Source organism: Equus asinus, chromosome 3, assembly GCF_041296235.1.
Source record: "Equus asinus isolate D_3611 breed Donkey chromosome 3, EquAss-T2T_v2, whole genome shotgun sequence".
Taxonomy (NCBI): domain Eukaryota; kingdom Metazoa; phylum Chordata; class Mammalia; order Perissodactyla; family Equidae; genus Equus; species Equus asinus.
The window spans coordinates 91,623,767-91,641,639 of NC_091792.1; the positions used below are offsets into that span (position 1 = coordinate 91,623,767).

General features: G+C 40.3%; 1 protein-coding gene across 3 annotated transcripts in view; it reads right to left on the reverse strand.

Annotated features, from left to right (window-relative positions):
• Window positions 1-1,036: 1,036 nt before the first annotated feature.
• Window positions 1,037-17,873, reverse strand: part of HERC5 (HECT and RLD domain containing E3 ubiquitin protein ligase 5) — a 45,241-nt gene continuing 28,404 nt past the window's right edge. For 2 of the 3 annotated variants that reach the window (XM_014842457.3, XM_070505375.1), the window contains 10 exons: window positions 15,082-15,195; window positions 14,048-14,152; window positions 12,343-12,513; window positions 10,659-10,802; window positions 9,566-9,732; window positions 5,592-5,658; window positions 4,613-4,683; window positions 2,764-2,947; window positions 2,581-2,683; window positions 1,038-1,330 (listed from right to left, as the gene is read on the reverse strand). In XM_014842457.3, the coding sequence (XP_014697943.3) occupies window positions 1,125-1,330; window positions 2,581-2,683; window positions 2,764-2,947; window positions 4,613-4,683; window positions 5,592-5,658; window positions 9,566-9,732; window positions 10,659-10,802; window positions 12,343-12,513; window positions 14,048-14,152; window positions 15,082-15,195 (1,332 nt within the window). In that variant the 3' untranslated portion in view covers window positions 1,038-1,124. Of the gene's footprint in view, window positions 1,331-2,580; window positions 2,684-2,763; window positions 2,948-4,612; window positions 4,684-5,591; window positions 5,659-9,565; window positions 9,733-10,658; window positions 10,803-12,342; window positions 12,514-14,047; window positions 14,153-15,081; window positions 15,196-17,873 lie in introns of all 3 variants that reach the window. The other variant, XM_070505376.1, reaches the window with a different exon arrangement.

The window sequence follows — 17,873 nt, forward strand, 5'->3', positions numbered from 1 at the left end:
AATTTTAATTTTGATTAAATAGCCACATGTTGGACAGCACAGCTCTAGACTGTTTTTCCCACTATGGCCAATGGAAGTTTTGTCTTCAAAATTCCTCAGACTAAACCTTATCTACAGCAGGTAGATAAGGCGTCTACCTTAGTGCTCAGTGCAGATATGAGATTTCCAGCCTCTCAGAACATTCTGTTGGACAGTGTTGGTCTAGATACAAGGAGACCAGTTGAGAGGCAATTGCAGTGAGGGGCCAGGAAATGATGACTGCTTGAACTAAACCACTGGCAGTCGGGTTAGAGAGAGAAGTAGAACCAGGATCGGCAGGACTTGACTGACGTTCTGAATGTGGGGATGAAGAAGGCGAGGAATGGAAGACGATCGCAGGCTTCTCCCTGGAGACGTTGGAGGTACCACTCCAAACTGTGGAGTACAGGAAAAACGATCATTTTCTTTTTGAACATGTTGAGATTAAGGAGCCAAGGGGCGTGCAGGTGGAGACACAGACTACACAGAAAAATGGTTGTGGTTCTGGAATGTATCAGTTACGGGAGGTCAGAGAGAGAGATCTGGGTACCAGCAGCATGGAAGGAATAAGTGAAGCCATGGAGTTGATAAGGAGGATGTGTAGGTGAGAGAAGATGACCACACTGGCACTTCAGGTCAGGGGAGTGTCAGAGTAGCACGGAAAGAAAATGGGAAAGAAGCCAAGAAAAAGAAAGCCACAGTCTAGCAGTTGATGACAATTTTGAGGAGAAAGTTGTCAGTGGTTTCAAATGCAATAGATATAAGATGGAAATGGGCAAGTTTCCACTGAAATGTGCAACAGGGAAGTCACCTGTGACTTTAATTAGAGCAGTTTGAGTGGGAGAAGCACCACTTCAGCTCTGGACAAACTACCGAGACAATTATGAGAGAGAAAGAAACTTCCGTCTTATTTAATGCACTGTGTTTTGGAGGCGCCTTGTTTTAACAGCCTAGTCTGAACCCTAACAGCTCTCCCTGCAGTAACAGCGAGTCTAAAAGAGCAGGGAGACACCCGAACAGTCAGCAAGACTTTTATGTTAATTTTTGAGTTCTTCATTTTATTTTTGATCATATTTCCAAAAAGGGGTAAAGAGTGTGAAGTGGGGTCAGCCAAATCCTCTGTTGTTGTTGATGGCTACTTGAAGTGCTTCTTCGACTCTTTCCATTGTAGAATATTTAGGGAGGTAGAGGACACTAAAACATGTCTGTGCTCTTATGGGATCTTTTTCATCCAAATGTTCAGGACAGCAAAATGTTATTTTCATGTTCTTTACACCTTTCACTTGAAGTCTGTCAGTTCCTGTAAGAAACACTGAAAAGAATAAAATTGAATGATTTATTAGAGAAAAAACGTGTTTATTCAAAAACATTTATTGAGGGCCCACGTGTGGAGTCCCACATTAGACGACACTGGGGACCATATTAGGACAAAGTCTGACACAGTCACTGCCCTCAAGCAGCTTAGAGTCTGGCTGGGAATATTAGATTCTCATGCAGAAAACGACAAACAGCAAGAGAAAAAGGAAAGGGTGTAAGACAGCCAAACAAGGGGCCCTGGAATTCAGTGCCTCCTGAGCGTAGATGAAGTGGTGCAGGGCAGAGACGGAGAGAATCAGGCTGGGACGATGGGGAGACTCCAGAGTTGGGAATCAAGCTGGACCTTTAAGGAGGGAAAGCCTTCGAGAGGCAACAGGAGGTGGGTGAGGGTTCAAGGCAGGGCAAGGAGCTTCAGAGAAAGCCTGAAGGTGGGAGGGTGAAAGGTGAGCTCAGGAACGTAGAGACAAGGGAACTGTTTGGCTGGAACAGACTTCTTCTAAGAGGTAAGATTGGAAAGTTAGGTTGGGCTTCTGGAAAAGTCTGAATATCTTCCAGCGTACATATTACCTACAAAAATAATAGTAAGATAAATGTTTCTCAAAATTACATAAGAAAGTGAGAGAGAAAGTCATTAAACAAGTCTCAGGAAAACCACCGAGTAGGCATGAAACTGAGATCAAAATCTGGAAGGTGAGGTAAAATAGCTTGGAGACAAGTGACATTCTACAGCTTGGCTAATCCCACAGGGCATAGATGATTGAATGATGACACAACTACAGAACAAAGTCTCAATAGTTAGCTTGGATGAAAAGAAAAATTTAAAAGCAATAGGCAGGGTTGAATTCACAGGAAAAAAGACCTATATTAACGTTTATTTATTTATTTACTTTTATTTTGGTGAGGAAGATTAGCCCTGAGCAAACATCTGTGCCAATCTTCCTCTACTTTGTATGTGGGATGGCTCCGCAACATGGCTGATGAGTGGAGTAGGTCCATGCCCAGGATCCCAACCGGCGAACCCAGGCCGCCAAAGTGGAGGGTGCAGACTTTAACCACTTGGCCATGGGGCCAGCTCCTAACATTTATTTTTTGATGTTGGGACAACCAGCACTGAGGACATTCAACTGGATTAGGAATGCCTCTTACAACTATGATTTGTCGTGAATGGTGCCTATGACAAACCAGATTTTCTTACCCCATAAAAAAGACCTAAGATTATAGATCTATTCCTAATGTAATACTCACCAAGGAATTTCTTCTTTTCCTCCAAAGTCAATTTGTGTAAAGCCTCCCAAAACATCACTATGGTGGGATGTGAACTGTCATATCCTCCCACATAACGTGCATTCTAGAGGAAAATGCAAAAAAAAGGAATTCAGGAAATAGAAAAGAAATTTAAATTCAAACTACTTGGTCTTTATGATGTACCTTTTCAAATGTTTCCCAGTCATAATCTGTATTTCCAATAATCACATCCTTGAGTTCTGCAGGATGGAAAAATCCAATAATCTCCTTGTCACACACTTTGTAAAATCCTCTTTGAAATTCTTCATAAACTGCCTTTATAGAGATGTTGAAGATGTAATTGACACACTTAGAAACATAGTCTCTCCTTTAATGAAACAAGAAATGATTTCAGCTTACTGCAACACCCTGGGCAAAACTGGGGGAGGGGGTGGGAAGAGGATGATAAACATAAAAGAAGAGCTGGAACCCCTAACAATTGAGTGCTGCGCACATGCCAGGGATTGTTACAGCTAGTTCTCATATACTATCTAATTTAGTCTTCATAAAACTCTCTGAGGCAGAATCTTATGACATTTTAGTGAAGGGGAAACTGAGAGAGTAAATTATGTGATTGCTCAAGGTTACACCATTAAGAGAATTGACACAGATTAGAATAAAAAAAGTTTTGAAGAATAAAACCTGACCTGCCGACAGGATTAGCTCTGGGGAGTGGGCTTGGAGATGGGGAAATGTCACATTTTATTTTATACTCTACTGTAGGGTCTGAATTTGTCATAGTGAGTCGTTAATATTAATTGTGGTTCAACACAAATAAAGGGGGGATTTAGACCTCCAGCTATGATGGACTAGCTTGCAGCAAATTCTTCTCTCAGTGAGAACTAAAAAAGCCAGATAATATACAAAACACAGCCAGCTCCAGGCTTCCAAATCTGAGTCAAGGCTCTAGAGGCCTGAATAGAGGAGAGAAGGGAAGCTCACTGAGCTGAGCCCAGCATTTGACCTGCCATTCTTCCCTTTGCGCATGTCCCGATTCTTTCCAGGACAGGGCCAGGCAAAAAGTAGCTGTCAGGAGGCAGAGAACCTTATTACATCCATCAATAATACTATGGATAAATTGGGATATATTCATAAAATATACTATAGAGCTGGAACTCTATTTCTTGATCTGTACATTTATGATTTGTGCACTTTTATGTATGTTATACTTCAATACAAAGTTTTTAAAAAAAAATAATGATTAAAAAATTTTTTTGATAAAAGGGCCAGCCCTGGTGGCCTAGTGGTTAAATTCAGCACGCTCCACTTTGGTGGCCTGGGTTTGATTCCTGGGCATGGACCTACACCACGCTGTTAGCAGCCATGCTGTGGTGGTGGCCCATATACTAAAAAAAAAGATAGAGGAAGATTGGTGCAAATGTTAGCTCAGGGCAAATCTTCCTCAGAAAAAATAAAAACATTTGGCTTAAGCAAGAATGCTCACTAGAAATCTCTTTGCTACTCTGACCAACTATCAAGGGAACATTCTGTAATCCCAGTGGCATCCCATAAGGTGCTGGCAAGTCAAGATACCATGGTAACATCTAATAACGTTAACAAATACTAAGTGCCTGCTATGGTGCAGGCATCACTGTGACTACTCCAGGTACTGGATACACAATGGTGAGCTACACAGACCGGGTCACTGCCAGCATGCAGCTCATGACTGTGGGGAAAATACTGACAAGTAAATAAGCAAATAAATCCTAAAGGTAGGTAGTGTGTGATATGAAAAGAAAAAGTAAAGCAAGGTACGAGGATAAAGAGAGAGGTCAGTGGTATCATTCTAGACAGGAAGCTAAGGGAAGGCCTCTCTGAGAAAGCTACTTCCTTCCCTACCAGAATAGGAACTCCAGGAGACACACTATGCATACAACACGCACAAACTTCTCTGCCTTATTGGAAAATTATAATAACTACAAGGAATTTTCAGAGCCCAGTGAAATAAATATAGTGTACAAACAAAACAAATATTTCATTTCTTTGTACCTACTTGTTAGTCTGGTCGACAATTATGTCACTTCCATTAGGAATTAATTCTTCTGCATTTCTGTCCCAATGCACCTGCGACCACAAATGAACTCAGATAACTATCTCCAAAATAATCCTCAACAATCTCTCATCAACAAAAACAGTTTAAAGCATACTTCTTTTCCTCAAGAATTTGCAGAAATGTCCATTTTTGTCATGAAAACTAGCAAGGAATGTACAAATAAAAAACGACCACTTTATGTCATGCAGAATGAAAAAAGAACTTAAAGAGATAGATGATCTATTTTAAAAATACTGAAAAAATTGGAAGTATCTCAGGATTCACTTTATAAAGTATAGACCTAGTGTGGCAGACTTGCAAAAATGACCCCAAGTTCCTCCCATCTCAGTATTCATGCCCCTTTGCAATGTGACTCTGCAACACCTCCCATCATGAAGGAGAGTCTGTTTCTTCTGCCCTTGAATCTGGGTGTGGCCACGTGAAGTACTTTGGCCAGTGGGATCTGACAGAAGCAAAGCTTGAAAAGAAGCTTGTGCATTGGGGTTCATCTTCTCTCTCATCTCTTTATAACCCTGAACCATCCTGTGAAGAAGGCTTAGCTAGCCTCCTGGAGAATAAGAGATCACTGGAACAGAGACAAGGTGTTCCAGCTGACACTCCATAAACCAATCAGCCTGCCAACGACCACGTAGGTGAGCGAGGAGGCCACTGGAGACTATCCAGCCCAGCCAAGTTGGTCCAGTCCAGAAACCCATAGAATTATGTTTGTTGTTTTAAGCTACCAAGTTTAGGTGTTGTTTGTTATATAGTAAAATCTGACAACACCCAGCTCATGAAAAATAAGGGAATAAAACCTTTTGTGCTAACTAATTCAGAAGTTCATTTTTTAATGAAAGTAAAGGGTGACATGTTTAGGTAAGTATGTAAAGGGTTTATCAGATTAAATCTGATCTGTAATCTGGTTTTTATTGTTACTCACAGTAAAATGGATATAAAACACTTCTCCAAAGTCTTCACCTTCATCATCCAGAAGTGTCTGCAAACTCCTAAAGAACAAATAATTTTGTTTTTCAGAAGTCAGTAATCATGATCATTAGATATATCATCTGAAATAAATGTCAAGCGCATGACTGTTGTGAAGGCGGGAGGTCAGGTCCTTAAGAACGCCCATTTCTCTGCACATTGACAGTCTAAATAGGGCCAGACCTCAACTATTTGTGTGAGGTTTAGAAGATTATTTGCAATTCTGCAGGTTCTCCACCTGGTTCCCACTCTCTTCCCGTCATCCTAAAGTCCTTTACTCAGTGACTGTAGGCTTCTATTTAGAAAAGGATTGATAACATATTTACGGATACTGAAACATTCGAATTGGTGTTACCTTTATTTAAGCTTTTGAACTTTACCTACAGAGTAATAGATCTCTTTTAAACATGGGGTATCATGCAGGAAACGTGAGGAGTGGGTAGGTCCAAGGACCTTCTCTGTATCTCCCGTTCCAGTATCAAGCTTAAGACAGACTGTAATCTGACTACCTTAATTGTTTCAAGGCATCTGTGAGAACAGAGCTTATAGCACAATGGATAGCAGCCAGTCTTCTCGTGTCTCCATCCTCCGTTGTCCTATGGAGGATGTCCTATGGTGCTTTACACATACTTTTTAAGTACAGTCATGTGCTGCATAACAACATTTCAGTCAACGACGGACCACATATATGATGGTGGTCCCATAAGATTAGTACCATACAGCCTAGGTATGTAGTGGGCTATACCATCTGGGTTTGTGTAAGTACACTCTATGATGTTCTCACAATGATGAAATCACCTAATGACACATTTCTCAGAATGTACCCCTGTCATTAAGCAACATATGACTGTCGCACATCTCATATTGTATTATTTGCTCATTCACTCGACAAACATTTATTAAGCACCCCAAGTGGCAGACATAAGGATGTAAAGTTGAGACTAAGACATTACCATCAATGAGAATAGTAGGTAAGATATGCTAATGACAGTCTCAGCCACAGTCCTGTGAGATATGTGCAGCTAGAAACTATGTAAATGGTACAGGTATGACTTGGAAGAGCCTGGTTAACTCATTCCAAAGGGATATGTGTCACTGGGAAAGAAGGTGGAATCCACGGTGACTTTTTCCCCACTGGATTTTTTCTTCTTTTCTGGGAAGGATTTGCCCTGAGCTAACATCTGTTGCCAATCTTCCTCTTTTTTCTTTTTTTTTACCCCCTCAATGCCCCAGTACATAGTTGTGTCTAAGTCCTTCTAGTTCTTCTATGTGAGCCGCTGCCACAGCATGGCTACTGACAGACAGCTGGTGTGGTTCTGTGACGGGGAACCGAACCTGGGTCACCAGAATGGTGAGAGCGCCGAACTTTAACCACCAGGCCATCAGGGCTGGCTCCCCACTGGACTTTTTATTATGGAATTGTGATAAAACAGACCATGTTTTATTCATTGCATTTTTTCCGAGGGTGTGGGAGAGCAAAGGGAACTCAGCTGACAAAATTGGATTCATCCTAATACTTGGTTTGTGATCCTCTCTCATTATATGTCCATGGATGGCTTATTTGCTTATTTATGGATGTGTTTATGAAGAACACCTGGGAACTTGCCTCCAAAACAAGAGCTTAAACACTGATAATACCCTATACCTACCTACAGGGGATACCTCCCCACTCCCACTTTTCTACCACCCCCTAAACATGTTACAATTATCTACCAGTTTGAAGAGTGTCTTTTTTCTTTCATTAAGTTATCTCTTGATGAACAGAGAACTTTACTCTTATTGCAGTTAAATTTATCAATGTTTCCTTTAATGTTGGTACTTTTTATGCCTTTCTTAAGGAATTCCAAAGGTGAGAAAGATATCTGTCCCTATTTTCATCATTTTTGCATTTAATATTTAAGTCCTTCATCCACATGGAGTTGATTTTTGTATATGGCATAAGGAATCTGCTCTCATTTTTTCAGTACTCCTATTAACTGAATAGCACTCCTATTCCCATTGATCTAACATACTGCCTCTAACAAAGCTCCATAGGTGTATGCGTCAGTTTCTGAGCTCTCTTCTGTTCCACTGGAAAACCTACGCCGATACCATACTGTCCTAATTAATACGGCTTTCCAATAATTCTTCATATATGGTAGGCCAAGTTCCTCATCCGTTTTCACCTTATAAATTATTTCTGGCTATTCCTGGCCCTTTGTTCATCCAAATAAATTTCAGAGTCAGCTTGTCAAGTTTTATAAAAAGCCTTCTGGGATTAAAATTGGAATTTTGTTGAACACACAGATCAGTGCTTCTCCAAGTGTGACCCAGATGAGCAACTTCTGGGAATCCCTGAGGCCTTTACAGGGGTCCATGAGGCCAAAACTATCTTCATAATAACACTAAGATGTGACCTGCCTCTTTCACATTCCGCCATGGGTATAGAAAAGAGTTTTCCAGAGGCTATAATGATAGCTAATACAGTGAGTATGTGTGTATTCCTTTACTTAAAACATTTATGACTTTTAATTTCTAATACTGTAAATATTGACAAATGTAACCAACATAAGTAGAAGCTCTTTGGGGTCCTCAATAATTTTGAAGAGAGTCTGAAGATCTGGAAGTGTGAGAAATGCTGACACAGATGTAATGCCCTTCACCTTTACTCAGTTTATGTGCATTAAGTTTATTGTCTTCTTAGGCAGAAACGTTAGGTCATTTTCCATGTTTTCAGTAAAAAGTAACAACAAATTTCCAACCTCCTTTCCAAATCTTGTGCTTTTGATATTTTTTCCTTATCTTACTAGTATAATTAGTATAATGATTAATAGTTGGAATGGGAACCAGTCTGTCTGTGTTCAAATCATGGTTCTGTCCCTCTAGGGCCCGGGGCGAGTTACCTAAGCTGTGCTTCAGTTTCCTCAGCTGTAACATGAAGATAATAATAATAGGATCAGACTACTGTTCTCATTTTTTTAAAGAATACTTTAAAGATTTTAAAGTATTGCACTGCTATGAAATAGTATTCCATTGAATAAATATACCAAAAATATACAATTTCCTTACTGAAGAACATTTAGGTAGTCTATATATTATGAATTGTATGATATAATAGACATTAGTATACATAAATCTTTGCATGGTTGTGTATTTCTGAATGTGAAGTGTCTAGACATTTCACAGGAAGAATTGTGGGGTCAAAAGGGTAAACACATTTTGATTCTGCTAAGTCCTGCCATATTGTTCTCTGAGAAGGAGTTACCAGGAGTTACCAACTTCCACTTCCACTAACCATACCTGAAATCAGAGTGAATCTTTTCCTAAATCCTCGCTAACACCATATAAGCATCAGTATTTCTAACCACTGTCAATTTGAAGTACATATTAGCCTCTCATTTAATATGCATTCCATGATCACTAGTGAGATTGATCATCTTTATTTATGACCCATGTCTATTGCTTCTTTTGTGGGTTGCCTGCTTGTATACTTTGTCAATTTTTCTTGCGGATATGTAGGAACACTTTATACAGCAGGGATCTTAACCCTTTCTATTATTACACCAATATTTTTTTGTGAGGTGCCAGCTTGTCTTTTAATTTAGAAAGTTTTAAAGTTTTCACTTTAAAGATGATAATATGAAGCAACATTTAAAATAAACATCACTTTCAGATTTTGCACCAAGATGTAACCTGTGCTCTGTCCATGACTGTTTCTACATGAAGTTCAAAGATCAATGCAAGCATTGAGGATTAATTATAGGAACATTCAACTTTTCTTAATTTTAGAAAGTTAAATTAATATCCAACAATTCTTGCCCAAGTTAAAAATGGGTTAGTTCCTAGAATGCTACTGTTGAGCATGAAAAGATTACTGCGGTGTGTGTATGTTTAAACATTTATCTAAATCAACATTAGATGGGGTTCTGAAAAGGAACTACATTTACTAACCTTCCAAAAACAGGACTGAGTTCTTTCAAGTCTTCCAATGATGGCGTCTGGTCCAAAAGTTTCTTAAACAGAGCCAGTGGGAAAGGGATGTTGGCAACGTTGCAATTGAACAGGCAAAGTCCACAGAGAACCCCAAAGAAGAAATAGCTCTTCTTCTCAAATTTAGGCTGAAAAGAGAGAAAAAAAATCCTAACGTATTATGAATTTTTACTAGTACCTTGGAATATTTATGTTAGGTAAACCTTTTTTTCCCCTTTCACAAAATCAAATCACAAATTAAAACCAAAAAGCCTGAGATAGGAATATTTAGGGTTTATATTCAATCATTAAGTTGATTTAAATCCTTGCCACAGTTTTGATTACTAAAACCATTAACGGGATTGGGGGGCAAGGGGATAGGAGAGATGCTGCTTAGGGGGAAAAACTGCAATGAGTAGTAAATAAGTCCTAGAGATCTAATGCACAGTATAATGAATATAGACACCAGTATTGTATTGTAATCATCGAATTTGCTAAGAGACTAGGTCTTAATTATTCCAACCACTAAAAAGAAATAATAATTACGAGATGCAACAGAGGTGCTAGCTAACACGACAGTGGCAATCATATTATAATATATAAATGTATCAAATCAACATGTTGTACACCTTAAACTTACACAATGTTATATGTAAAATATATTTAAATAAAAAATAAATAAAAGCGTTAACAGAAAAAGAAACACATTAGGCTCAGTAATCCTCACAAACTAAACTTTTCACAATTTCTCTTCATAGCCTTTGTCTTCAAATTCATCACGAAAAACAGAACTGAAACACAGAATGGGCACCTGAGAAAGGAAAGGTTCATTTTTATCTAGACCTTCTATAAATGGTCAAAAACATATATTGCTTAAGTTCTCCTGCATGGGCATGGGAACTGAGGGAAAGCGGACCCCATTTTAGAGAAAATAATCACCTTTTTAGAATTAAAATTTATCTCCACAATTATATCAATAATTCCTCTCCTAATATAAAACAGTCTAGACAACCTAATTTTCGATGGAACGTGATACCTTTTCTGTCAGGAAATACCATAAGCAAACACGACTTACCCTGACAGGAAACCACATGTAGGAGGCCTCCTCGGGATATGTGAACAGCCCATATTCTGGCTGGGTCAGCTCTTCAAATAGACAGTGGAAAAACTCGGCCCTCACTCCTCCAAAGTCAAGTGGAATTTCTCCACTAAATGAAACCTGAGGAAACAGAGCAAATAATGCATCACTTCTGGAGTTCTGTATTGCTATGTATTAAATCTCAGTTAATGACAGTAAGAGCTCACATTATTTGTGGACCCAAGTAGGCATTGTGGTAGGCATCTTACTCATACTATCATATTTAAGATTCCCGTTAATTCTATGAGGGTGAAGAGGCTTCAAGAATTTAAATAACTTTCCCAAAGTTATACAACTGCTAAGCGGAGCAGCCTACATTTAATCCTATGTCTGTCAAACCTCAGAGCCTGAAGTCTTTCCCACTAAATTGCCCTCAAATGGCATCATTATTATAGTCATAAGGTACATTAAATATAATGAAAAGAAACACTAAAAAATCATAAATATTAGGATTTTCAAAAAACTGAAAAAACAGCATGTGTAAAACATTTATCGGCTTGGTTTTTTACTCCTTCAGGAGGCGGTATCCCACCTGTTGACATCAATCCTTCCCCAAGACGATTCTATCCTAACCCATCTGCCCCTTCAATCACTCACTCTGTTCCTGCCTTTTCTGCTTGGAAGGCTTCCCTTCAGTTTACAAATGCGTTATGGTCTCCCTTATTCTTAAAAGAAAAAAAATCTCAACACCATTGTCTCAGATACAGGCACTACTGGTTCCTTCTACTCCAGGTTGCCAAATTCTGGAGAATGTACACCAACTTCCAAACCCATTTCTCCACTTAAATGGTTCTCTCCAAGAGGACCAAGAGCCTGCAGAATCCCCAATTCCAAAGATTTTCCTCGTGTCTCATCTCCCCGATTTCACTAACTCATTCTACACTCGGACCACCTTCTCTTTCTTCACACTCTTTTCTCCTTGCTTTCTCTTATCAAGCACTATTTAGATTTTTAGTTCTCTCCCCACCCCCCCTTAATACCAGAAATTCCACAGTTCTATGCCACACTTCTGTCCTTTCTCTCTGCTCTTTCCCCAGATGCTCATTTTCTTTTTCAACTTCATTTATCGCTTGCAGGCATTTAACCTTCATATCCATTTTATCTTCTCTCCTGATTGACACCCACTCATTTTCAAAGGCCTGCTCCACATTTCCATCTCGATGGATCACTAACACCTCCAAAAAGCTCCTTTTACTGACTTCTTTATTTAGATGAACGCCTCTTCCATTCAATTCACGTTCAGTGAATTAGCTAAAACCTCTAATAAGACCAGGGTCAAACCTTTACACTGCCCTGTCCTGTGGGCAGCTCCCTGAGCTCACAAAGCCTTTTTCCCACAAGACTGTCAGAAAGATTAAATGGGATAACACATGTAAAATGCCTCACACAGTCTAGAATATGGTAACTACTCATCAGATGTTACCTACATTTTAAAAATAGATGAATGAAATATAAAAGTGGAACTAAAATAACTGAGTGGACCGGCTGGCTGACACGGGTTAGAATCACATGAGTTCATCAGATTTTAGCTTTGTGCAAAAATATGTAGGACCCGCTGTTACATTTTTCCACGTGTTTCTTCTCTCAGCAGCAAAAACACTAAGTGAGCATTATACTTTACCAGTAACTCCCTCCTCAGATCTTCATTCTCAAATCGGTTTAGGTGATTCAAGACGTCCTCAATCAGGTGACTCCTTCTGACCGTTAGATTAAAGGAGGACGACAGAGCTAATTCAGGCTCTCCTGGGTCCACATTTCCATCCAGTGTCATAAAGCGTCTATGTTCTTTCTCCTAGGAAAACAGACACGTTTCACTTCATTTCACCATTTGCTCTAAGGAGAAATTTATAAAGTGGAATAAACTGGTTCAGTTTAAGTGCATGTCACAAACATTTATGAGAAGAGCCTTATTTATACCGCTAAGCTATACCTTCAGGACTCACCCCCAGGGAGCAGAAGAAACAGGAGACCTAAGGAGTGGGAAGCATTGCAGAGCCACCTTGGGTGAGCAGGAAAAACTGCAGGCTCCATTGGACTACTTTATCCTGTAAACACAATTACTAATACTTCAGGAGCCAAAGCTAAGGACCACAACAGGCAAAGAGACCCATCAGTAAACAGCAAAGCAGTGCGTTGAAACACAATCTTCTCATTTGGAAAGAAGTTCAGAAGTTTAGAAAGGAAGCTGCTGCAGGAAAAGTTCCAGCAGGAGAGACCTCTCTACAGACATCCTATTCTAGGAGGAGAACCCAGACAGCAGAGTTTAGGCGACAGATAATCTAACAAGTTAATCTGAGAGAGAGACAGACACACAGACTGTCCCTCTGAAACCAAACGGCAATGTGGTATCATTAAAGTCTGTGGCTCTTAGTAAAACAAGGAGTAGCCAAATACCAGTTCTATAAAATTATTACTGGAAGCCTGCTTAAAATCAGGAGAGAACAGTCACGAGAGTTGAAGCAAAATAAAGTTCTTATGTCTTTCCTCCTTTTATTTTCCTTTGTCAAATATTTCACTAATGGTCATACTTGGAAGTCATAAGTCAATTTTCTATTTTATTACAGTAACTGCATTATGTGAAAGTATCTGCTTTTATGACATATTGCAATATTATTCATACATATACAGATGCATATTAAGAGTAAAAATGATAATAACAGCTAATGCTTTGGGGCACTTACTTCATGCAAGGCACTGTTCTAAATGCTTTACCTATGTTAACAAATTTAATCTTTATAAAAAAGGCAATAAGGTACGTTTCCCAAGGCCTTTTCAATTGTCCAATTTTAAGTTCAAAACCACTTTGCCGGATATGCTGACAAACAGAACCAACTCAGCCAGTGACAGTACACTGAAAGGGGGATACTTGCTACACATGTTTATTATGGCACCATCACAGGGCACCAGTCGTTTATCTGGGTCCAGATTTCAAGACTCTGCTGTCCCCTCTATTCTCACTGCTCATTTTTCCATTAGATGGGCCCTCCTTCTATCCTGGAGCCCACCCCAGTCAGGCCCACGTCTGCTGTGCCTCCTGAGTGCCATTCAGAAGACCACAGGCACCACCTCCAGGGAAAAGCCCCACTGCCAGGCCAGCTGCCCAGGCTCCAGGTTTGCTACTGAGGCCCTCAGATGCCTCAAGGCCAACCCACCGCAAATTTGAGTCTTTCTTGCCTTCGTCTTTAGCTTACAAGCTCCTTGAATGCTATGACCATTCGTTTCACCATTGGGTGGCTCCCTTGTCACTCCTCAAATATTGTACGCTTCAGAAGGCGTTTATTTATCATTTGATTTGGTAATGAAGACAAAGCAATAAGCATACGTACCCATATTTTTAAAAGCGAGTCTGCATACAGTAGTTTAATTTTCGACAGAATATTAAAGATAAATGGAAAATGACTGAATACGACAGGAGAGTCTCTTGAAGTGTCCTAAAAACAGAAATGACAACGATTCTGACAAAGGAAAGGAGAGAGAAATCTTACACCTTTCCCCACAGCCTTTAATCCCTGATAGTTTAAGGTCTCAGTACTTAGAGCCAAAGCAATCCAAACTGCTGGACAGCTGTACTTAGGCATATAAAATTCTAAGACGCTGTTTTACATGTTGTTAATGAAAGGTATATAAACCTAGCATTTTCAGTGCTCATTTAATTTAGTGGTTAATTATAAACTCCAAGCACTTTCCCGAAGAGTCTGTTCCTGCTGCAGCCTGCACTTCTGAAATGTGCATTAGTTCAGATGCATTTGATAAACAGGGGAAGGAGACAATGTGGACAGCTGCTTAGCTCATACATGATTTTTGCCAGACAAGGATGGATGTGCTGGGAGTAGAATTATAACCTTCAGGGAAAAGGAAAAAACCCTCAGGTAGGTGCTGCTGAACTGGCGGCAAGAGCCCTTTAGATTTATTTTAAGAAAATAAAAGAGGAGTACTTACACCCCGGGTATCCTCCCCAAAGGGCTGCCCCAGAGGGCTGGCTCTGGGTGAGTCACGCTGCCCTCTATGCCACCTGAGGGGCAGAGCTCCACTCCCAGCTGTGTTGTCTCAGGACCACCAGTGCTCTAATCAGAGTGTGCAAAGATTTCTACCTTTGGTTTCTGGGCAATTTTCATGTTCTCGTGGCGCTCTCCACGAGCTGCCGGCCTGGCTGATCCCAGCTAGTGCCCCAGGGAGCAACCACTTTTCGGCTGGTGCTCTGGCTACAAAGCTGCATAGGTTTTGAGGGGGTCTGTCTTGTTTTTCCCACAAGCCTTGCTATTTCTACTGGACCATTCTGCAAAGTGCAAGGAGTTGTGGAAACTCATGAAAGTGTTACAGCACAGCTGCCTGCATTAATTCACTGATTAGCCACACTTACTGAGTTCATTTTCCAAGCAGACCTTTTATACACGTCTCCATTGAAATCAAGCCAGTGCGTGAGTTCGCTTACTTCGAAAATATTTTCAGGCACTTGACAATTAGTCTGGTTTACCTTAAATAAAATATGACCGTGAGGAAGTTTTATATATACAGTTTTGCTTAATGGCTATTAATTAGATTATCAGAATAAACAGCAAATGAAACATTCTTTTAACAACCAGAATAAAGTTCTATTCAATTCCTCCACTGCCAAAGCCCCAGATTTTCAGGAACATAAAGAATACCTAAGATTTAATAGAAATTGATGATAAACTTCCAGTTATTTCTAATTCATAGAAAAGTTTTAAAGAACTTTAATGCAAAGAAAAACACAGTGCAACATGACCCCAAAGTACTGTAAGGCCCAATGCTTCACGTCTTTCTTCAGAGCTCAACGAGAGACCATTCACAGAATGTTCCCTCCGGCAAGGCGTATATTGGACATTCTCCTCTTAAACCATGGGGGAATCTTCCAGCGTTCCATCCCAGGATGCCCAGGGTTATCATGACATGCACGCGAACCCGCTGGCACAGCGCTAACCATCAGTCATGGAAGACACCGACAATGACACGAGATGCTCTGGTCATGAATGGCCATCAGTATTTGACCCGGATGGGCACAGTCCTGGTATAAATGACTAACTCTCAGGTGGTCTTCTGAAGGCCCTTCTTGGCTGTGTAAGTTAAGACATTTATCTGGAATATTCTTAGTGACTCTGGCCCAGAACACCAAATGATCCAGGCCTCCCAGTCCCACCGCCCGAAGCATGCTGAAGCTGCTTCACCCCTGTGACTACGGCCCTCTGGACCCTGCTGATCTCAGCCTTGCACTGTCAACAGCCTCAGTGTCCCCAGAGTCACGGAGAAAGTGGGGGCTGCATCCTCGTGGCTTCCTGTGGTCCCCTTTCAGAGGTGGTGGGGGCAATTCTGATGTCACCTGTCAGAGTCAGAGGACAAGGCAGGATCCCTTGAGGACTTCTTTCGTTGCTGCTTCAGTATTTCTCAGGATTCTCTTCCTAAGTGGCACAAGCTCACTAGAATACACTTTCCCCGAGTTCTTCAGTAAATTTCTCAAAACCCAAATTATTACTTTTTACAAATCTTTCTATTTTGTACACAACCTTTAAAAATAGCCAAGGGTAGGCACTGGTCTTTAGCAGTATGGCAGACTTTTTTTTAGCAGTATGATAGATTAGGCAACTTGATCCACTGAAAACAACCAGAAATACAAGATAAACCATAAGCAAACATTTTTTAATGCAATACTGATTTTGTAAGTAGATATGGAATAATTAGGTCAAAAACTAAGTGAAGGTGGCATTTGCTTTGAGAGTATTTGCCAAACCTGGTGTATGTGAACTTCAGTTTTTAATGGTTGGGCCTTTAGAGAAAGGAGACAAAGCTCCAACTCTCTTCAAATTAGGGAGCCAACAGTAGAACCTCACCTCGTCAATGTGGGACCCAGAAGGGCTAAACCATCAGAGTGAGGGGGAACCAGAAACAAACAAGCTCTTCCCTCCACTCCTACATCAACCCACCCCACCTTGACTCCAAGACAAGGCAAATTACAGCTGGTTATGGCGCTGAGTTGGGGAATAAATGTCGCCTATAGGATTTGTGATTACAAAAGCGCTCTCCTGAAAATTCGTACACCAAATTCATACCACCCACAGATCTAAAAAGCTTCAAGCCAAGAATTTAATTTAAAGTAGTACCAGGCGCTGGCCCCATGGCCGAGTGGTTAAGTTCAAGCGCCACACTTTGGCAGCCTGGGGTGCGCTGGTTTGGATCCTGGGCGCAGACTACACACTGCTCATCAGGCCACGCTGTGGCAGCGTCCCACAGAGAATGATTTACAACTAGGATATACAACTATGTACTCGACCTTTGGGGAGAAAAGAAAAACCAACAGCCAGATGAAGATTGGCAACAGATGTTAGTTCAGGGCCAATCTTCCTCACCAAAAAAGTATACCTTAAAAAAAAAATGCAGTACCAATCTGCTGGTGTCTCCAGGGGCCTGGGAGAAGCAAATTCTCCCTGGAGAAACCCACCCCCCAAAGAAATCCAAAAGATAAAGTTCCAAGGAAAATGGTCAGCTCACACAGATACTCACACACAGTCACAAATCACACAGTAATGAAGGCACTATGAGGAAGATTCAGCAGGAACAAGAGATGGCAAAACCTGACCTGCAAAGACTTCAGATACCAGAGTTATAAGGTCAATAGATTTATAACATAAAAGGAAAGCTTGAAAATAAGAGAAGGATGAAGAAATCATAAATAATAACGAAGAAAATAATTTAAAGAACTAATAAGAACTTTTGGAAGTGGGAAACATAATACTTGAAACAAAAACTCAAAGGGCAGTTTTTTATTTTTCCTTTCTTCTTTTTTTAATTTTTATTTTCTTTTACTGCGGTAACATTGGTTTATAACATTATATAAATTTTGGGTGGACATCATTATATTTTGATTTCTGTGTGGATTACATCATGTTCACCACCCAAAGACTAATTTCAATCCATCACCACACTCATGTGCCATATCACCCCTTTCCCCCTCCTCCCTTCCCCTCTGGTAACCATCACTCCGATCTTGGTTTCTGTGTGTTTGTTGTTTTTATCTTCTACTCATGAGTGAGATCATATGGTATTTGACTTTCTCCCTCTGACTTATTTCGCCTAGCATAATACCCTCCAGGTCCATCCATGCTGTCACAAATGGCCACATTTCATCATTTCTTATGG